General features: G+C 42.1%; 1 protein-coding gene across 1 annotated transcript in view; it reads right to left on the bottom strand.

Annotated features, from left to right (window-relative positions):
• Positions 1-22,492, bottom strand: part of prkdc (protein kinase, DNA-activated, catalytic subunit) — a 54,985-nt gene that overhangs the window by 15,413 nt on the left and 17,080 nt on the right. Inside the window, exons 26-66 of the mRNA XM_066682032.1 lie at positions 22,035-22,142; positions 21,567-21,793; positions 21,052-21,146; positions 20,856-20,955; positions 20,578-20,711; positions 20,166-20,396; positions 19,645-19,874; positions 18,343-18,551; positions 18,090-18,222; positions 17,482-17,637; positions 17,172-17,375; positions 16,516-16,704; positions 16,269-16,373; positions 15,285-15,452; positions 14,879-15,006; positions 14,592-14,799; positions 14,275-14,453; positions 13,713-13,881; positions 12,575-12,640; positions 12,415-12,478; positions 12,069-12,217; positions 11,788-11,925; positions 10,643-10,762; positions 10,388-10,531; positions 9,393-9,544; positions 8,519-8,650; positions 8,278-8,389; positions 8,066-8,193; positions 7,753-7,902; positions 6,684-6,857; positions 6,334-6,432; positions 5,980-6,190; positions 5,272-5,464; positions 4,605-4,808; positions 4,002-4,117; positions 3,782-3,913; positions 2,799-2,978; positions 2,083-2,294; positions 1,620-1,758; positions 1,265-1,453; positions 792-1,016 (exon numbers count right to left, since the gene is read on the bottom strand). Coding sequence (XP_066538129.1) covers positions 792-1,016; positions 1,265-1,453; positions 1,620-1,758; positions 2,083-2,294; positions 2,799-2,978; positions 3,782-3,913; positions 4,002-4,117; positions 4,605-4,808; positions 5,272-5,464; positions 5,980-6,190; positions 6,334-6,432; positions 6,684-6,857; positions 7,753-7,902; positions 8,066-8,193; positions 8,278-8,389; positions 8,519-8,650; positions 9,393-9,544; positions 10,388-10,531; positions 10,643-10,762; positions 11,788-11,925; positions 12,069-12,217; positions 12,415-12,478; positions 12,575-12,640; positions 13,713-13,881; positions 14,275-14,453; positions 14,592-14,799; positions 14,879-15,006; positions 15,285-15,452; positions 16,269-16,373; positions 16,516-16,704; positions 17,172-17,375; positions 17,482-17,637; positions 18,090-18,222; positions 18,343-18,551; positions 19,645-19,874; positions 20,166-20,396; positions 20,578-20,711; positions 20,856-20,955; positions 21,052-21,146; positions 21,567-21,793; positions 22,035-22,142 — 6,402 coding nt within the window. The remainder of the gene's footprint in view (positions 1-791; positions 1,017-1,264; positions 1,454-1,619; positions 1,759-2,082; positions 2,295-2,798; positions 2,979-3,781; positions 3,914-4,001; positions 4,118-4,604; positions 4,809-5,271; positions 5,465-5,979; positions 6,191-6,333; positions 6,433-6,683; positions 6,858-7,752; positions 7,903-8,065; positions 8,194-8,277; positions 8,390-8,518; positions 8,651-9,392; positions 9,545-10,387; positions 10,532-10,642; positions 10,763-11,787; positions 11,926-12,068; positions 12,218-12,414; positions 12,479-12,574; positions 12,641-13,712; positions 13,882-14,274; positions 14,454-14,591; positions 14,800-14,878; positions 15,007-15,284; positions 15,453-16,268; positions 16,374-16,515; positions 16,705-17,171; positions 17,376-17,481; positions 17,638-18,089; positions 18,223-18,342; positions 18,552-19,644; positions 19,875-20,165; positions 20,397-20,577; positions 20,712-20,855; positions 20,956-21,051; positions 21,147-21,566; positions 21,794-22,034; positions 22,143-22,492) is intronic.

The raw sequence follows: 22,492 nt of genomic DNA, 5'->3' as shown, positions 1-22,492 counted from the left end.
GCTTTAGCCATAATTGCTCATGATGGCCCCATGGTGTCTTGGACCATTTAGATTCTGTATTTTTGGTCTTAAATTAGAGCCAACATTTTGTCAGTGGGGGCGGCACGGTGGCGCAGCAGGTAGTGTCGCAGTCACACAGCTCCAGGGGCCTGAACGTTGTGGGTTCAATTCCAGCTCCAGGTGACTGTCTGTGAGGAGTGTGGTGTGTTCTCCTTGTGTCTGTGTGGGTTTCCTCCGGGTGCTCCGGTTTCCTCCCACAGTCCAAAAACACACGTTGGTAGGTGAACTGGCGACTCAAAAGTGTCCGTAGGTGTGAGTGTGTGACTGAATGTGTGTGTTGCCCTGTGAAGGACTGGCGCCCCCTCCAGGGTGTATTCCTGCCTTGCGCCCAATGATTCCAGGTAGGCTCTGGACCCACCGCAACCCTGAACTGGATAAGCGCTTACAGATAATGAATGAATGAATGAATTTTGTCAATGGTAGGCACCTTACACTCAGGGTTTGTTTAATGTAATTCTAATTGTGCTGTTATGCAAGCATACAGAAGACAGTTCAGGGCCAGTGTACATGCCAATGGACATATCTTTATAAAATCAAATCAAATGTTATTTGTGAGTGCTGCAAACATTCTGTGAAATTCCAGATGTCGACTCACCACACAATCCATGTCAGGACTGCTGTTCTAAATAAAGGCTCACAGCTGTAATGCTTTCACATGTTAGAGCTGTGCATGTACATGTCTGAACACAACTTTAAACTCTTCTCAGTGCATCCTTAAAGCCAAAACTGACCTGCATGAAAACCTGCATACAGTTATTAGCATAGTATTTAGCTCGATCGTAGTCTTCCTGCAGGATGTACAGCAGGCTCAGCTCTTGACTGTAGTGTGTCTCCATCACTAGTTTGTGTTCCTCCACTTTCATGGCAGCGTCCACAAAGCTGAGGAGAGCCTGGTCCCTCTGTCCCAGCTGCAGCTGCTTCAGCATACTGCGCATCGTGTGCTGCAGGTATGTTTCCTTGGAGATATTAGATAAAATAAGTTTTCTACTGACTTGGGATATCCTCATAAAATACCACAGTAATAATAATGACAGCATTTTCATATAAAACAGCTACAGTCAGTGAAGTAGTTACACATATCTTTTGCTGACTTATTTGAGGTGCTTAAGCTTAGATGATGTTTGCTATTCACTGTTTGGGCTTTTTTAACTTTAACATCTGTATATTCCTCATCCTTAGACAAACTGATCTGACCCATTTTTACCTGATAAAAGGGGTCATCCCACATCTTGTTCAGGTTGACAGGGGAGCTGTCGTCTATATTAACTGTTGCACAGTACTGCAGAGACTTCCACTCAGTCAGGTGATTATAGGCATCCAGAGCTGCTATCTCCCAGAAGTCTTTCTCTGTGTCAGTGGGCTCTCCATCCATCCACTCCTCAGTGTTCAGTGCCTGAGCCCAAGGATTATTGAAAAGCACAGAGCTTAGTTCAGCTGAATTAATGCATTATATTTCCTCAGCTACAATAAAGAACAACTACTTCTAATAAACTTAAATCTTGCCAATTTTATTCTAACTTCTGAGTGCATTTATTGTGATCCTAAAATAGTTGCAGTACCTCATTGTAGAGTTTCACAGCTTCGGCGTAGTCACTTTTAGCTTCTGCCTGAAGAGCACTGCATGTAATTGGCTTTGTGCCAATCTTTCCTCCAAAGATGCCCCTCACAACATCGTAATCTCTCAAAGACCTATACAACCTAAGGATGGGAGAAAAAAGATTTTAATCCTGGGCCTAGAGCAAAATAAATAAATAAAAAAACAACAAAAAACTGTATCATTACATGAGAAGGTGACATTGTAATGCAAGATAATGTAAAAAGATTTTATTGCAAATATATGGAGAATTTGTATTGATTCTTCAGTCAATCATCATCCATTAACTTTTACAATGTGTAAAGAACAATGAAAATCCGTAACAAACACGGACATGTTTTATTTATTTTGATATTTGGATGGTGATGATATTCAACCTCTATGGATCAGGTGGTGTACAAAGAAGCGGTTGATAAAGTTGAACTCACTTTGCTAGATGAATCCATCTCTCTGTGTCTGGGGGAAGCTCCCTCTTTCCCCGAGCCCGTTTGGAAGGAGGCTCCTCAGACACGCTGCTGGAATGCAGAAGGCTTTCCTCCAGGAGCAGGATGCCCATTGGTTGCTGAAGACTGGCCAGACAGCTGGCACTGACAATGGCAGGCTGAATGTTCAGTAAAGCCCTGTGCTGGTAACACATGTCCTGCAGAGAACGTGATGGCATGTAAAGTGAGGGTACACTCAAAAACTGAAAGTACAGCAGAATCCTTAAAGCCCAGCATCATGTACATTAGGGTCCCAGTGAGAGATGTTAAAACTAAACCCTAATATCAAATAATACACTTGTGGTGCAGTTTTGGGATTGGGAAATATTAGACTAAACTTTGAATTATTTGAATACTTGAATATTCGCAGGGCTGATTCTAAAGGAGATTTTAATCTAATAATAAATAAGAGTTACTCAAAGGACGGATGAGCATTTGAGTAGCTTAAATGAACCTGAGAGTCACCTGATCAGTTGCTATGAGTACAGATTTTGAACTCCGCTTTATGGAAATCCTTATTTTTTTCAAAACATACACAGTGAATATACAACATTTTCACTACCAACATTCATCAAACCTTCTCTCTACCACCACAGCATGACAAAAATGTCACAATATCTTGGTCCCCATAATTAAGCACCTGACCCACATGGTCCACTTACCTGGACACAAGAAATGAAAGGAGGGAAGTATATAGTGCTTTTGTGTAGAAAGTTGTTCATGTCCTGCAACAGGTTCTTCAGAATTTCCTCCCTCTCTTTAGATGGCTTGGATCTCCCCATTTCAACCAGCACCCCAGCAAAGAGAGAGCTAAACAGCTGCTTGGCCAGAGTGGCATCTCTCTGAATTAACAGAGGAAATGAGTTAAAAGCAGAATTTAAACATTCATTGTCTGTAAGTGCTTATCCAGTTCAGGTTCGCGGTGGGTTCGGAGCTTACCCAGAATCACTGGGCGCAAGGCAGGAACACGCTCTGGAGGGGGTGCCAGTCCCTCGCAGGGTGACACACGCACACACACACACACACCTATGGACTCTCGAGTCGCCAATCTACCTACCAACATGTTTTTGGACTGTGGGAGGAAACCCACGCAGACACAGGGAGAACACACCACACTGCTCACAGACAGTCACCCGGAGGAAACCCACACAGACACAGGGAGAACACACCACACTCCTCACAGACAGTCACCCGGAGGAAACCCACGCAGACACAGGGAGAACACACCAAACTCCTCACAGACAGTCACCCGGAGCGGGCCTTTAACCCACAACCTCCAGGTCCTTGGAGCTGTGTAACTGTGACACTACCTGCTGCGTCACCGTGCCGCCCAGAATATGAACGTGCATTTTTATAAAGTATAACATACTTAACTTGTGTCAAATCATATTTTATTTTTAATTATTTTAGTTAAGTTTTGTCAGTTTACCCTTTTTGGCTGAAGTTTATTTGTAGATGATCAATTTATCTAGTGCTGCTGACAGACTAAACACCCTTCGCTTCATTGTAATAATCCTCTTGCTGAATGTTATAAATTGACAACATTATCATGTGGGTCTGCTGATTAATATCCAGCTACAGTTACTAAATAACATGTTTTGGTTTGATTGATGTAATAAGACACAACCTGTGTGTCATCACTCACTTGTGCCAGTGCCTGTAAGGGGGCTATAAGACTGCTGTGTTGGATCTGAATGTCTGGCAGGTCTCCCACTCTGTAGCTCCGGTACAAGGTCACCTGAGCATCACGTCGTAACTTCTGATCTGCCCTTTTCTCCTGTTCAACAAATAGGTGAGTGCCGCAACTGCAACAAAATATAAGCGTATGAAAACACAGAAATCTGTAAATAAACTATAACTCCTACCCTTTCTGTTTTTTGCGACTGGATTTCCTGCTTGGCAAACTTGATGCTTTCTTTTTCTTTGTCCTTTAGGAACCTGCGCTTCAGTCTTAGGATGTCGGCACGCTTCTCCCGGTCAGCTGTAAAGGAAAAAACAATCAAGTTGTTTTTAAAGGTTTGGGCATAATTTGCGTCCAATTTATTTATTCCCAATTTAACCCATTAGATACGTCTCCTCAATCTCATGATCCAAGCTGAGGAGGCGAAGAAAGCGTACCTCCAAAACACATGAAGCCAGCTATCACTTCTTGATAAACTTGGTAAAACTACACACTTGGACAGCTCTGTTGCATTAGCACAGTAGTTCTTAACCGTGGTCATGGGATACCTCTTATCCAGCACATTTTGGTGTTCTCCCTTTTCTCAACACACCTGTTCTAATAATCAGCTCATTAACAGGCCCATTTCGACTATAGCAATGGGTGAAAGGGAGGGCCATTCTACCCACTAAGAGAGTGAGATGTAAGAGGGTATTTTGAAAACAGCAGAGCAACTTTTCTTCAGTATCTTCTGTGGTACTTTACTGTGTGTTTGGCATAGTGAACTCCCTCAATGACCCCAGCTAACCTGCAGTGCGACTGTCCGTCTCATCAGTAGAAGCTGTGAGACGTCGGGTGCCAAATCCTGCCCCCACAGCTCTCAGGGTGAGGGGCCGGTCTGTTCTCTTCTTTTCAAACACGAGCAGAGAGGACAGAGAGTCAGAGGATAGGGAGTAATCAGCCAGAGTGTCCACACTGCTGCCCGTCAGCCAGTTATACGCTGAGCGCCGACCTGAAAACACATGCAAAGGTGTGTATTCACCTACAGTACCATGTGAAAAAGGACCATCACCATATTAATTATGCAATGACTTCAACAATGTAGATTTAAAAGTTACAATGTACTCATCAACAGGAATGTTTTATTTATCATTTAGTATCTCAAGAATTTACTGTAATTTACTTTTTATATTGATTTTGTGCCACATTACATATGATTTATTTTAATTCTGAAATACGGTTAATTTGATTAAATTATTAAAATTCATTTTATTTTCATTTATTTTCTCCAATAATTTTATAATCATCTGTATCATAACTGAAATTTGTAGAAACACTGGACATGAACAGAATATTGGAATCTGTTTATACACTTGTTTGAGAGTCTGTTTTTAGATCGCTGAAATTATTAAAAACATATTAACACACTTTTCCAACACTGTATTAGTACTGAACTGGTGATGTAAAGACAGTACCTGCTCCAGAAGCCTGCGTCTGGGAGAATTCCAGAGAGGCCTGAGTGGCTCTGACTTGGCCCTTCATGCTGGCTATCTGTGATTTTGCGCTGTCTGGGCCCTGAGTGCCTCCAGCCTGCGTCATCTGAGTTTCCATGAACATTGGTGTGAGGACTGTGCTCCGAAGACGCCAGTTAGAATAGATTGTGTAGTCCTAAAAATACAATACCACAGAAGTAAGGGAAAGACATGAGAATCCTTTATGAACCTAAAACTAGAATTAACTAGAAATAAACTATTTAAATGATGGCTATAAGGGTCAAATTGAAAAGCCATTATGAGCTCTGAAGTGAAGTGAAGGCAGCATAAGTGATAATGTGTACATTATTCATCCATTTTTCTTGTTTTCAGAATCTGACTTGGTCTAAAGAGGCGTAATGTGCATGTGACTCCTATATCCTATAGCCTATCCTATATATAAGCATGTATCTCCAAAAGAGTAACTTTACAGGAGACTTTCTTAACTTCCAATTAGTGGTGGGTAACACCACTAATGTGGCAGTGCAGTTTTCAGAACCCCTGGCTGAGCACACCATGCTACACCAATAAAAGTCCTTGAGCAAGACTCCAAAAAGTTGCCTCCATAATGTGATTAGAATTCTATGAATGTATGAATGGATAACACCCAAATGTCTCGTGCCATTGAAACAGAAGTAGCTTTGAGCTTACCTGAAACTTGCACTCTGAGAGGGGAAACTCAAAAATGTTGCGAGTGTAGTCAGGACTCTGACTGGTCATTTCCAGCAGTAAATCTGTGGCCAGACTAAGGAAGCGCTCCTCGATGCGAGCCGAGTAAAGTGAACCCAGCACCATCAACATTCGCTCCAACGTGGCAGGGGGCAAACGCTTCTCATGACTCCAGAAGTTACGCACATAAAGCCTGGAAAAAAAATCACAGGCACTGAAAAACTGAACAGCAGAACTTAGGCCAATCACTTTCGCTGGGGCTTAGAACTGATGTGGATAGTACAAATTAATTCTTATGATTCCACTGGGCAAGAAACCTGTGTATGTATTACTCACTGTAAGCCCTGGTTTTCATCTGTCAGACCCTGGAGGAGTGTTTCTTTGGCTGCATTGAGCACCTCCACAGACACACTGTCCTCCCTGCTCTCAGCATCACTGTAAACACAATCATTAAAATAGCTCCCAGTCCACCCCAGACCTGCTATTATACAGTTATCATTTGATGCAGACATTTTAAGAACACAGGACAAAATCTAGCTAGCATCCAGTTTCATCTGTTAGAAGTGAGGAAAGGGCACGAGGAAGGAAAAACAGGCTAAAGAGCTAAAGATAGCAACAGAACAAACAAAAAGAGCAATAATTCAAAACTAAATTACAGAAGAGAAATAGGAGAAAGCAAAGAGCACCTGTAGTTGTCCTGGATCCACATGAGAATATCATACATCCTCTCTCTGCACAGCGGGGAGGGGTGAGAAACAAATGCAGTGATAGGTCCTAGAACCTCCTTCAGCTCTTCTGGTTTTAGAATGGCCAGGATTTTATGCACAATGTCCAGGGACACTCGCTGCCTCACTTCATCTCTGTAAAAGACAGCTTCAATTGTTTAATTTTGCTGTGCCAACATTAAGTTTAAGCTCAGGCTTAATCTGGGTCTGCATAAGTGGAAAATATGAAATGTCAGTTATAATTAGAGTGGTTTACTCTAATTAAGTCCTAAGTCCTAAGCAGGACTTCATCTCTCGTGTTTCCCTAAAGATTGAAAGATCAAGTTATCAAATGTAATGTTCATACACTTTTCTGCATTACACTATAAAGGCAAAATGATGAAAATAATCACTTTTAATTAATAGCATTGCTTTGTGTGGCTATTTGCAATTGATCAGATTTGAAGCCAACAAGAATTTTTGTTATAGCTTTGTTATAGTTAGAGTACATCAGTGATAAACTAATTCATCCGTCCATACATCCATCATCTGTAACCGCTTATCCATTTCAGGGTCACGGTGGGTCCAGAGGCTACCTGGAATCATTGGGCGCAAGGCAGGAATACACCCTGGAGGGGGTGCCAGTCCTTCACAGGGCAACACACACACACACACCTACTGACACTTTTGAGTTGCCAATCCACCTACAAACGTGTGTTTTTGGACTGTGGGAGGTAACCGGAGCACCCGGAGGAAACCCACACAGACACAGGGAGAACACACCACACTTCTCACAAACAGTCACCCGGAGGAAACCCACGCAGACACAGGGAGAACACACCACACTTCCCACAGACAGTCACCCGGAGGAAACCCACACAGACGCAGGGAGAACACACCACACTCCTCACAGACAGTCACCTGGAGGAAACCCACGCAGACACAGGGAGAACACACCACACTTCCCACAGACAGTCACCCGGAGGATGACTGTCAGTTATAATTAGAGTGGTTTACTTATTTCATGTATGGAAATTCTAGCTGGACACACCTGTGGGCCATAATCTGGGCAAAGCCCTTGGTCTTGAGGTGCATGAAGACATCAGGAATAGAGTCCGTGCAGCTAAGAACACACTCCAGGCAATGAGTCTTTAACACGCCATGTAGTTTCGGCAGCAAGTAAAAAACTGCATTTATAAATCTGGTGTGGACACAAACACAGTTTCCTAGTTAGAAAGTTCAATTTTAAATGTCCTTACACTATACCATTTAAAGTCTTTTCTCTGCATTACCCTATAACACTATTAACATCTGGATAAGAGCTTCAGGCAAAGGTTATTCATTTAAATATAAATGTCACTTACCGAGACACCAGAGATGGGAAATGCCTGGACACTTTGCTCAGACAAATGATAAATTTGTCACTCAGATCTTTATTCTTTAATTCGTTCAGTTTTGAGACGGTAGCATTAAACAAAGGACTCTGGTTTTGCTGTAAGAAAAATCAAATATTAACAACCTCAATATGCTCATCACTGGGCTTTCAGACTGATGGTTGATTTTTTCATGTACATACATTTTCCTTGTCTTTCATGTAATTCAATGTCAACCCAATAATTTCCGCTGCAGCAGAGTAGACTTCTTTATATCTGATGAATGACAGGTTGGTGGCCAGAGACTGAAAGTACCTGTAAAATGTGTTTGTTAAAGAAATATTGATATCAAAGGGAGCAAAGATTGTCTTCAATATTCCTTAATTTCAACAAACACCGAACAAATAACAAGTTCACATGCAGCTGTGTGAATTCACCGTATACCTGTCATGGTCAATTCCACTAGAAGCATCATACGGAGGAAGGTGGTTGGCCAACACTATTCCCAAGAGCTGCAACCCAACAGAATTGTCTTTGCTGTTGGGGTCAGTTCCAGAAAAACGCTCATATATCAGACTGTGAGGGGGAAGAACAAAACACACCACAACAACAATAACATTAAATGCAGCCTGGAAGAGAAATTAATTTGAATTTTGGTTTGTTTTTTTAAACTGAGGATTCTTGTACATACCTGGGTTGGGAAACAAGTAGGCTACAATACCGTCATACACAATTAGAACCACAAAACACAATCTTTAAACTTTTTTAAATACCTAATAATTTAAGCATTGTTGGTGTATCGTTATGGGTTACACCACTATTCTCCCCAATCCCCTGACAAGACTTACACACGCTACTAACAGTAAAATTCCTTCAGCTGAACTCCAAATACTACAATCACCTACAAATGTTACATGGTTAAATTCTCTCTGGAAAAGAGCATCTGCCAAATGTCACATCGAAGCCGTGACAGGAAACCGCATTAATTTACAACCAAAAAGTAGGGAATTATTCATTATTATTCTTAGTTTTATCTAAATTTTTTAAACTAAAATCTAAACTGAATCTAAACTAAACTGAACTAAAATCAGTTGATGATGATGAATGACTTGGCTTATTATGCTCAGAGACGGAGGACATGTTTAAAATATGTTTACTCCAGAATCTCTGATAATTCCGGTGTCACTAAAATGTCACAACATTATGAGAAAAAGAATAACTGTAGAAAAGAGCTGATTATTCCTGTAAATTCTGAAACCGTTTATACTACTTTCTTTGAAGGTCACGCCACTTGTCTTAAATATAGCAATGCAATTACTCGTATGGGATGCGCAGACAGTCTTTCCAGCATTCCACCAGGGTGCGGATAATCTCCAGGTTATGCCTGAACACTGCTCTTTTTGCATGGAAGCAGTTCTTCATCAGAAATTCTATCAGGCGATTGGCCAGGACTTCATCTCTCGTGTTTCCCTAAAGATTGAAAGATCAAGTTATCAAATGTAATGTTCATACACTTTTCTGCATTACACTATAAAGGCAAAATGATGAAAATAATCACTTTTAATTAATAGCATTGCTTTGTGTGGCTATTTGCAATTGATCAGATTTGAAGCCAACAAGAATTTTTGTTATAGCTTCGTTATAGTTAGAGTACATCAGTGATAAACTAATTCATCCGTCCATACATCCATCATCTGTAACCGCTTATCCATTTCAGGGTCACGGTGGGTCCAGAGCCTACCTGGAATCATTGGGCGCAAGGCAGGAATACACCCTGGAGGGGGTGCCAGTCCTTCACAGGGCAACACACACACACACACACACACACACACACCTACGGACACTTATGAGTCGCCAATCCACCTACCAACGTGTGTTTTGGACTGTGGGAGGAAACCCACACAGACACAGGGAGAACACACCACACTTCTCACAGACAGTCACTCGGAGCGGGAATCAAACCCACAACCTCCAGGTCCCTGGCGCTGTGTGACTGTGACACTACCTGCTGCACCACCATGCCGCCTTAAACCAATTCACCAAAGGTCAATATAAACTATGTTCTGAAATTTAAAAAGCTGTATTTAAACAAGATATTAGTGGGGCAAATAAAATATTATTGAATTCATTCATTCATTTTCTGTAAACGCTTATCCTCTTCAGGGTCGCAGTGGGTTCTGGAGCCTACCCAGAAGGCAGGGCGCAAGGCGGGATTACACCCTGGAGGGGGCCAGTCCGTCACAGGGTGCTAATAAAATATTGAACCTGATTAATAAATAAAAAATATGTGTAGTAGATCAAATTCACACACACCTTTGGCGTGGCTACACTGGTCCAAGAGAGGACAGTAACAACTATGTCCACCACCATAAAATGGATGCCTTCTCCCCCATTGTTGCCAGAAACAACTAGTTGTAAGAGTGGACCCAGCCAATGTCTGGCATAGGGACGAAACATCTGTACAAAAATTAACAAAAGATTCAATAGTTATTTAACAGATAGCAATTAAATTGACTGAATGAAAAATCCCAGATCTATAACTGACTGTGTGTGAATGGCATTAGTCACCTCCTCTGTATTGATGATGACTTTGGCGATGAACAGGCGAATGTTCAGAGGAGTTGCTGGATTTGCCAGCTTCCCATGTAAGAATTTCATCCAGGGAGGAAGATCACCGGGAATCACACCCTACAAATACAAGACAGATTATGTGTGCATTAATAACAAGACACATTCCACATTAACAAATTTTATGCGTTAGGAGCAAAAGAAAAACTGCATATATTATAAAATATATATTGATTGATTCATTCATTCATTATCTGTAAGCGTTTATCCAGTTCAGAGTCGCGGTGGGTCCAGAGCCTACCTGGAATCATTGGGCGCAAGCCAGGAATATACCCTGGAGGGGGTGCCAGTCCTCCACAGGGCTACACACACACACGGACACTTTTGAGCAGCCAATCCACCTACCAACGTGTGATTTTGGACCGACCATGGGAGGAAACTGGAGCACCCGGAGGAAACCCACGCAGACACAGGGAGAACACACCACACTCCTCACAGACAGTCACCCGGAGCGCAACTTGAACCCACAACCTCCAGGTCCCTGGAGCTGTTTGACTGCAACACTACCTGCTGCGCCACCCTGCCACCCCTTGATTCAAATTCAGTGCAGTTTAATATATAATCAAGAGTGCAAAAAAAAATAATAATAATAAGAATCTCCAATGTCTCTGCACAGCAACACACTATGACAAGTATTAAACATCTGTTGAATTTGATATTAAAGACAAATGTGTATTTATAATCTGATATGCAGGATTTATGCTTTATTCCGTCATCTATTTCTGCACTTCATGCTTATTTTTCAACACAGCCTTTAGTGATAAACTGAATTTGACCTAATTTTCTCGTCAATTTTAGTCACAGGTAATTGCACCCACTTGCTTGATCTCCTCCAATCAGACAGTGCACAGTAAAGCAACTACATTCTTCTTTTGGACTGCTGCTAATACAATGTGACCGGACAGTTCAAGTCACCTGGAGGAGAACAGTATGCCCAGTTCTAACATGTTTTTTAGACACGGTTTAGACATGTGTGCCACTCAGGAAACTGGAAAAGGCTTATATCAAGAAACACCACATAAACTGGAAACAAGGCATTTCATCTCTGACATTGCTGACTTGGGTCCATCTAGGGTCTCACTTACCTCCTCAACTTTTGGGGTGATGTTGTTTCTCTGCATGTGCCGGAACAGGGCGGTCATGGTGGCCATGCACTCGTGCTGGTTCAGCTCATCCATCTCCAGCTCAACACTTTCATCCTCATGTAGAACCTCTACACGCTCCTGAAGACAACAAGGTACATATTAGATTTGGATTAACATTTCATGACATTTCACTTTTTTCCTCTCTCTCTCTCTTAAACATAGTACACTAGGAAAGAATCTCATTCTGGTTCTGAAAAGCAGACAACACGCATCACACCCACCCTTGACCTGCCGCTACCACGGTGACCTGCAGGATTCTGGGAATTGTAGGAAAAGCTCTGGACTCCTGTAGAGAAGTCAAATTGACTCATTTCCTCACTGAGGCTACTGTCAGCCATGTAGGACTGGGAAGAGAGGTATACTGGGACATCTGTGAAGTGAAAAAAATATATAAATTCAGTAATTATATAATGGTGTCTACAGATTTAATATACAAGCAGAACATATACATACGTAACCCATAGATTCAAACCTAAAAATCAGGTGATTACTCTAGTTGTAGATTTATGGCTTGCTTTATAGCGATATTTAGGGATGTACAGGAAAGACTCAGACTGAAGTCCTCACCTCCATTTTCTTCACTCACTTCTTTTCTTATCATGACATATTTCTTCTTCCTTTCAATGGGAACCTGAGAGTAAAAATGACAGACCAAACTGCATCAACAACCAAATATTACAGCTAATACATTCTTTAACATAGCAAGCATAAAAAAGAAAACACATACCTCAATCTCAATGGGAAAATTGTATGTCCTTTGTGTGTCAATGAGGTTCTCAAAAATGAATTGATTCTGTAATGAGAAATTGAAAGTAAATTTACAAACATGTACTGAGCAGTAGAAATTTAACAGTAGAACAAAATACAGATGACATTATACTCCCACCACAGCCCTGAAATGGATTAAGCAGATACAATGATGAAGATGATATTATACACCTTTTTTTTATTATACTTCCTTTTCTGCCCCGTCTCAACAGATCTTTTCAGAATGAATGGTTATAGGACCTGTCGCCACAGCTCAGTTCAGTGTGAGAGGTTTGTGCTTGGTTGTTTTTCTTCTCCATTCTCACTTTCAACATATTTAATCAGTACCCTTTCTTCTCATCCATCCATCCATTATCTGTAACCGCTTATCCAATTTAGGGTCGCGGGGGGTCCAGAGCCTACCTGGAATCATCGGGCGCAAGGCGGGAATACACCCTGGAGGGGACGCCAGTCCTTCACAGGGCAACACAGACACACACACATTCACTCACACCTACGGACACTTTCGAGTCGCCAATCCACCTGCAACGTGTGTTTTTGGACTGTGGGAGGAAACCGGAGCACCCGGAGGAAACCCACGCGGACACGGGGAGAACACACCAACTCCTCACAGACAGTCACCCGGAGCTGGAATCGAACCCACAACCTCCAGGCCCCTGGAGCTGTGTGACTGCGACACCTACCTGCTGCGCCACCGTGCCGCCCATCTCATTATATTCTCAAAATATTTTCCCTTTATGAAAATGGAGTAACTGTACTGCACTCTATGTCAAATGTTTGTAGACACCCCTAAAACGTTTCTTCTGCGTTTTTGGACTGCTTTTGCGATCTCTGGACTGATTCCACCAAATACCTCTGGAATTAGAGGTATTTGTGATTCAAATCAAAAGCAAAGAATATCAGAATCTGACTTCACTTGTCATCTTGTGGCTGAATACAATCAGATCCTCACATAAAGCTTCAATAATCTAATCTAAAACCTTCTTAGAAAAGAAGAAACCCCATTAATAACCTAGATTTTGGAAGAAAGGCATCCACAAACAATTAACCACACAGTGTAGGCACTCGGTTTACCGCACGCAACTCTCAGTACCCACCTTCTCAGGTTTCTCAGTGAAGAGGAAACCTTGGTAGAACTTGGTCTCATTAAAGCTGCAGCTGATGAGGGCGATGGCACAATTATAAGCAGCACAATGATACTGTCTCCTCAGCTCCAACAGTGTGCTCTCTCCTGCCATGTTCTCAGTGAAGCCTTCAAAGCATGACCTGCAATGGCAGAAAGGCAAATGAAAAAGGCAGATGGCAAAATACACTGTAAATATGCCATCTTTTATAACAGCTACTAAAATTATACTAATTTTGGATGCTGATGCTCAGTCATGTGTTCATAAGTTCTCTGAAATGCTCTGAAGAGGCTGCACATGTGCAATACCAAGTGTGGGCTAATGGCATGCAAAGCTCTCCCCAGTATTGGGCTGTGGAGGAATGCCCGATGTGTGAGTGTGTGTCGCCCTGCGATGGACTGGTGCCACCTCCAGGGTGTGTTCTCTCATTGTGCTCAGTAATTCCGGGTAGGCTCCGGACCCACTGCGACTCAGAACTGGATAAATGGTTACAGACAATGAATGAATGAATGAATGAATGAATGAATGTATTCACTTTAGTAGGTTTTTGGACAGCTCGTTTCCCTCTGCTTTAACTGGGCCGCAGAAGGCCTGGTTGATGGCCGAGTCTTTAGAGTAGACCTCTTCTTTAGGCAGACGAGAGTAAAGCAACTCCAGCAGCTTACAGCAGCCGATCTTCATGATGATCTGGCTCTCAAAAGCAGAATCTACAGACTGTAAAGAGACATCATAAAAGACTGTATTAAAAAATACAACTGCAGCAACACCGAGGATGCTATTTATAATGTATACATTGTTTTTTTTTTTTTATTTTGTTGTGCTCTTGCTTGTGACTGCATTCGTGTTACTCACTTTGATGAAGCGTGCCTGTAGAGTAGTCATGATGTTAGACACGTTGGTGATGAAGAACTGTGATAAAGCTTTAGGGCTGCAGTGAAAGCTCAGGGGGAGCATCACTCTGTCCAGCAAGCCTAGCAGCATAGAGTTCATGGGAACATCTTTGGTGTGGAACATCTGATAGACGGTGCAGAGAAGAAGAACTTGCCCTTCGCAGCTAGACCTTTAGGAGAACAGATATTATTTCAGATAGCAGCTTATGCGCTTTCACACATACAGAATATGTGAGAGTTTTTTCTTACTGTCGTGCAATTCTCTGGAAGCACGTCTGAAAATTGTCCTCCATGATGTGCTTTTTGTCCCGACACAAGACCCTTGCCATTAGCTTCAGAAGAACAGGACTCTGGGATAACTCCAAGGCGTCTAAAAACTGAATCAGTCATCAATATTCAGTTAGCTCTAGGCAAAAGTGGGTAGCAACTAGTTATGGTTACTCTAGCACATGCATGAAGATCGAGGCCAGCCTAGTTGTTGGGGTCATACAAAATGCTGTCTATGTTGTTTTCTTTTTGGTACATGCATCGGAACTGATTTTTAAATGGTCAGACTGCTGGGGCTTTGCTTTAGTGCTTCTACTCAAGCAGTTTTAGGGAAAGCAGGCATACACCTACTTGATCAGAATCAGATTTAAGCAGTAAAGCCCCTCACTTTCCGAACACAGTCCATGTAATTGTTGCACTGGAGAGATCCACGCAGGAACTCGTCTGACTGCATGGGGAAATTAGCTGCCACTAGAGCCTCCAGAGCTCTCTGCAGCTCCTCCAGAGGACCGCTGGGCAACTTGGTGAAGAAGGGCAGGATGATTAGGGCCTGGCTCTGTGGGGAAAATTATGATTATGTGATTATGTATTAAGTCAAAATGTACTACAGACACTGAAAGAAATTTGTACCTTATAAAAGGTAGATACAGAAAATACAGAATGCATATGAGACTGAATTATTCTGAGACAAAATTAATATATACTTTCATATAAATAGAATTGTAAAGGAACAGCCCAAAGAGAACTTTTATTATTACTAGGGTATAAAGAGTGTTAAAAAATAGCAAAAGCTTATATCTGCATACATACAGCAATGACAAAATACAGCACTTCAGTTTTACACATTTTATTAACCACCCCACCACCACCACCAAAAAATAATGTTTCAGTAAGAGAAAAACAAGTGCAAAATCCTAGGAAACCGGCGCACCCGGAGGAAACCCATGTGGACACAGGTAGGACACACCACACTCCTCACAGACAGTCACCCGGAGGAAACCCACGCAGACACAGAGAGAACACACCACACTCCTCACAGACAGTCACCCGGAGCGGGAATCGAACCCACAACCTCCAGGTCCCTAAAGCTGTGTGACTGCGACATTACCTGCTGCACCACCGTGCCGCCCTCAGTTAAATCATAACTGTGATTTATCACCTGAGTTCAATTTCTGTAGCCACACCCAGGCCTGAATACTGCCACACCTATTCTCAGTCAAGAAATAATTTAAATAGGGCCTGCCTGACAAAGCAAATTAGACCAATATATCCTCAAAGGCTAGACATCATTCCAAGATCCAAAGAAATTCAGGAACAAATGAGGGGGCTAACACTTTTTCACACCACTGTAAATAAAATAACTGCAGATTACCTTTAGATTTAATGGTAGAGATGTGTCTGTGATGAGACTGGTGAAGGTAGAAAACACTGCGTGAAACGCAGGATGACTGGTGTCTGAACATACTGAAGAGTCAATCTGTGAGCACAAATAAAATACATTAATATGAGGGGAGACTTGTAACAGATCTAAAGAAATAAATGTAAAAATCAGTAAACATTTGTGGATCCCCCTTTAAGAATGTCTAGTAGGTTTAAGTGTGCTAATGTGATTCTGATACCTGTAGAACTTTGGAAAGCAGTGTAAGGATCGAGGTTTTGCTCTCTGGAGAAGAGGTGGGGTTTCCCCACCAAGGTTTCAGAGAGTCCCACCCGTTCAGAAGCTGCTCAGCCAGTCGAGATCCTTGAGTCTTCCTGACTGAACGCTCTCGGAAACTGTGGTCCAACATACCATTGAGCAGGATACTCACCTGGGCAGAAAATAAATACAAATATTTAATCCTAAAACTGACCACATTGTAGGAAACTATACTGATGTGCTACTATTAAAGGGAATGTCAACGATTGTGAGGAAATGAAGTTCCCATCGGTTAAGGTGGAATGGTGAGTTTGAGGGGAAAAAAAAGATTGCTGTTTGTATGTGGTCTGTAATATTTTATTTAATATCTGGAGCTACATTATTAAAGTTTGGAGACAGCCCTTCAGGTACTGTGGACTTTCCAGCTGAACTCCATACATTTCGGAACTCACTACAATTATTGTGGCTAAATACCATCAAACCAAAACAGAAAGGTTTCATCATCTACTCAAAAGCCTGTCCAGAAGAGTGCAAACTGTTACAGAAGAGAATGGAAATAATGTATCTATAATACTTTTCATTTCATAAAAAAAATATAAACTTGGGAGCATTCTCATTCTTCTGTGAAGGAAGTCTCACCATGTTGGGACTCTGAGTGGCTGCAGTGAGCAACAGAGGGACCGAGCAGTCCAGGCACCGCAGGAGCTCTGCATTAACCGTGGTATGGAACAGGCTGTAGAAGTACTCTCCATGGGAGAAACTAAGGAAATGAGGGTTCAGGCTGCCGGACAGGGGCACTGACAGAGTGATAGAGTTCAGCAACAACCCCACCAACTGCTCAGTCTGTACAAAGGACACAAGCCAAATGAAAGAACACACTTCACCAAATGAACACTTTACTAAACCTGTTTTTTTTAGGGTTCCATTACTTTTTAACCTAATTACTTACCTGATCCCCCAGTGAGAAAGCCAGCTGCACTAAACCACTGGCCAACTTCCGGCTGCTAACATCCATGGAGGGGAGGGACTTCCTGTCCTCTCCAGGTGCGATGCCTTTGTAGACTGCTGTGAGGAGCTTGGATCCTAGAGAGCTGTAACCCACATCCTGTACAAACAGAATGAGCGCTGTCAGGGCCTCACTGACTAACATGGACCCTTTAAACACTTCAGTTAACAAGTTGCCTGGCATCAGTTACGTAGTATCATACCGCAACGTAAATATTAAACAATAATCAATATATCATAACTCTTACTTTAAAGTCCCAAATATTTTTTGGGGAAAACCCTTCTGGGTCTAGATGTTGTAAGACTGCCACACAGCATTATACTCACACTATAATATCAATCTGCACATTAAAATCAGACCTGGACTGGCACACCAGACTTAACACACAAAATAGCACAGCACATATCACATTAAAACCATCACTAGGAAAGCTGCCAGTTCTATCCTATTGTGTTTTTCCTAATCTAATAAATAGGCCAGGTCTATTAATAGTAAGATGTGTATGTCTCAGTGCATAATAAACACAGAAATTAAATTCAAGTTATCAGTACCTTGCTGTGTAGAATGGTACTGAGAAGTCCACACTGATGAAGCTGTTTGCAAGCTGACAGTATCAGTTCCATCTTGGCGTGGCTGTCTTGAGTGTCCGGGTCGTACAAATCCACAGCACACAACTCTTCCACACTATTGAGATTTTTTTTTTTAAATGGTAAGAAAAATTTGACATGAATAATCTAGAATTTACAGAGATGTACATTTTTGGTATGTTTTGTTTTATTTTTGTTATAAATATTTTTATTATACCACTGTGCAGTTATCTTCTTCCTAATGCTGTTCTCCAGATCTGCCTTGTAGGGTGTTGATACCAAGGCCTTAAGAAGCGGAACACACACTTCGGGCAGTCGAGTGATCACCTCCAAATCAGCCATGTTGAAACCAACAGACGAAGGTTCACACACTGTCATGGTGACCAGTGTGAAGAAGGAAGCATTGAAAAGGTCTTTTTCCAGCAGCTGGTGTAAAGATTCAGAATCAGAATTGTATTTACTTACTAATATATAACAATCCTGTGTCCATGAGGAAGTAAATACTTAAAAATTATTAAAGGAGCAATCAGTGATTTTTCCAATGATTCTTGTTCAGGTTAGGGAACAGCAGACATACTACTTTAAACCTCTAATGTGGAGAGATCCACTCTATGAAACAAAGAACTTAATTCAGGTATTACCAAACACTGAAACATTCGTTCATTATCTGTAACCACTTATCCAGTTCAGGGTCGCGGTGGGTCCAGAGCCTACCCGTAATCACTGGATGCAAGGTAGAAAGAGACCCTGGAGCAGGCGCCAGTGCTTCACAGGGCAACACACACACACACACACACACACACACACACTTATGGACACTTCTGAGTCACCAATCCATCTACCAACACCGGAGAACCCGGAGAAAACCCACGCAGACACGGGGAGAACACACCACACTCCTCGCAGACCATCACCCGGAGGAAACCCACGCAGACAAGGGGAGAACACACCACGCTCCTCACAGACAGTCACCCGGAGGAAACCCACGCAGACACAGGGAGAACACACCACACTCCTCACAGACAGTCACCCGGAGGAAACCCAAGCAGGCACGGGGAGAACACACCACACTCCTCACAGACAGTCACCTGGAGGAAACCCACACAGACACAGGGAGAACACACCACACTTCACACAGACAGTCACCCGGAGGAAACCCACGCAGACACGGGGAGAACACACCACACTCCTCACAGACAGTCACCCGGAGGGAATCCACGAAGACACAGGGAGAACACACCACACTCCTCACAGACAGTCACCCGGAGGAAACCCACGCAGACACAGGGAGAACACACCACACTCCTCACAGACAGTCACACGGCGCGAGACACGAACCCACAACCTCCAGGTCCCTTGGGGCTGTGTGACTGCTACACTACCTGCTGCGCCAAATAATGTCAAATATAAATAAGGTCAAAATAATGGAAAAATTTTGCAATTTCATGAACATTGTGTGCTACTTTTGGGGACACAAATGACTGACTGCTCCTTTAGAAAAAGCAGAGGATTATCATACCTTCCAGAGGTCCTGTGGGCATTTGTGCAGCACCATGGTGGAGAACTCCAGCAGGCGTACAATTATGGTGCACTTGCTGTAACTATACAGCTCTCTCTCTCTGGGGCTGAAGTGAGGTGAAACAGAGTCATCCACTTTGAAACAAGTTAGTGCTGCCTTCAGGTCCTGTATAGCCAGCTCCGTCAGGAAGAAATGGATAGCAGGCAGAAAGCTGGACTTCTCGCTGGAGTCTGAAAGTTTGGGATAGGGAAAGTATGTGCAGTGAGGGAGTTAGGAATTTAATGTCACCTCAGAACTGTGTTCACTTGTGAAAAAAGGAGTGGAATATGTCCCTTTTGAAGTAACACAATGACGTAGCAAGACTGCATTTTAGTTTCTGTAATTCCTGAATTATGATCTAAGGATGTACTATGCATGGGATTTTAAGAGATTAAGGAATGTGTTCCTTCTATAAAGCCACTACTTTCACTTTCTTACGACTGAGACAACATTCTTTACCTACCCATGTAGGTAGGTCTTACCCAGAATTCTGTGTGGCTGGATGAGGCGCAGGCCAGTGAATGTGTTGTAACAGTCAAGAGCAGCCAGCAGGAGGTCCATCCACTGAAGAGTGGCTCTGACACTGAATGGGGCTTCAACTTCTCTAAGAGTGGGCTGAGACAGCAGTCCTCCTCCCTCCAAACGTGAGATTACAAATCTCTGACCTTCATGTTTAATCTGTTCTTCTAACCACTGTGCAGGTGAACGTTTATCTGGTCACAAAGAGAAGGAATCATGTTCAGTTAAGACTCTTCCTGAGAAATTTGTTCTCAATGCTGCCCCAAACATAATTGTTGCTGGTTAAATAAACACTATTTGAAGAATAAATACACAGTATTTTCAACACAAAAGGGATGATTTAGAACATCGTAGCCTGGAACTTGTTTAATTTACCTGACAAAAGAGGGACAAACTCATGAAAAAGCTCCATGCACTTGTGTCTGCATTCAGTTTGTGGACGCCCACACTGGGTCAGTAGCCACATGACCACATCGCTCAAGCACAACATCTGCTCTGGAGGGAATCCCCTGCAGAACAGGAACCGGCAATGGCTAAGTTAAACATTAATGTCTATCAGCAGGGTGTAGAATAATCTCCACAAATAACCGAAACATTGATAGCAATAACTACTTTAAAATAACGAAAGATTTGTTCATGTAAACCTCTCATACCTCGGGGTCCGTCGCTTGGCTTTCTGATTAAGGGAGTCTGCCTTGTGTTTAATTATCCTTTTAAGGTGGTCTAAGGTGCTGCAGCACTGTTGGACAGTTCCTGAGGATCAAGATCATAAAGTTTTCGCATAAGTGCTTGACAGAGACCACACATGAGCAGGTCCACAAACAAAAAAGTTGCTATATGTTCTCTTACCTAAAGATTTCTCATCTGAGTGTGCTAAAGCCAAGCTCTCCACAAACACTACCAGCACCTCAAATACAAACTGCTCCACAAGAGAGTTTTCTTCTCTGAGAGAGAAAGAACACACAGGTCAGACAAACTTCTCAGAAAAATGTAAATGTTACTGCTCTAAAACTGGGCGCTTCACTGGGAACGTGACTGTCCACATCATGCAGAATGCTACATTCAGAACTGACGTAGGTTTTTTGGTTTTTTGCTTCCTTTTCATAATTTTACACTTTGTTGTATTATGGCACTCTGCAGGAAATGGAAGAAAACTGTCAGAAATATACTGACCACACCCTCAAATTTTACAAGCCCATGTTTACATGAAAGTCTGCCGTCTCAGTCAGACTCATGACGTTGGGAGTTCAGATATCAGAACTTTTCATTTCCCACTGTAAGTCCTCACTGCCAAAGGTTGAAGATAAGAGCAGTAATAAGAGTACAGTAACTGATCTGGACTGAAGCCTGTAGTCAACACAGACCTGAAGTGTCTGTAGATGCTGTTAAAGGCCAGTGCAGCTCCCAGTCTTTTGAACACATTCGGATGAAGGGCGAGGCTGTAGATTCGCTTAAATAAGGACTTGATATTGGCTGGACTTTTCTCCTGCTGTTTTGGAGTGGTCTGTTTGATCGACCATTTTACAAATTCCTGGATGCACCTGCCGCTGAAGTCCCTCAAAGTACTGTCCAGTGGGTCCACCACTCCATCCTACATTTAAAATGCAACATTTAAATTTAACCGTTACTGTCAACAGCAATATCATGACATTTAAACTTTAAATGAACAAATAAAATATTATTTTCATTGTATTTTACAAAATGTCCCAACATTACTAATGATGAGTTTCTTGGAAGAAGAAGAAGAACCTAAATTGATTAATATTACAACATATTATTCATATGCAATTTTTCGTAGCTCTATTTTGCCTTTGTTTATCAGCAATATTTACCAGAATGGCTTCCAGTACTGCCACTGTGTCCTGACTCTCAAACTTTTTGTTGTTGGTGAACCAGTGGATCAGCTGCATCACCAGAGGCTCAAAGAGTTGCCTTGCTACCTGAAATAAGCATGCAACCATACACATGCACCTTTATTATATCACAATGTTATAATTTGAAAAACATACACAGTTCCATATATATATATATATATATACACACACACACACGTTCAAAATAATAGCAGTCCAATACGACTAACCAGATAATCACTGTTTTTGGTATAAATTATATTACCACATGACAAACCATTGGTTTGACAATAACAATAACACATGACAATAACAGTTGGTGCAGTAGATTCTTAGAAAACCAACAGACTCAGCATTCATGATATGCATGCTCTTGAGTCTGTGTATTTGCATAATTAATTGAAAGGGGTGTGTTCAAAATAATAGTAGCGTGGAGA

This window comes from Hoplias malabaricus, chromosome 9 (assembly GCF_029633855.1).
Source record: "Hoplias malabaricus isolate fHopMal1 chromosome 9, fHopMal1.hap1, whole genome shotgun sequence".
NCBI classification, from domain to species: domain Eukaryota; kingdom Metazoa; phylum Chordata; class Actinopteri; order Characiformes; family Erythrinidae; genus Hoplias; species Hoplias malabaricus.
Note: the sequence above shows the minus strand (reverse complement) of the source record. Positions and strands in the feature narration are given on the sequence as shown.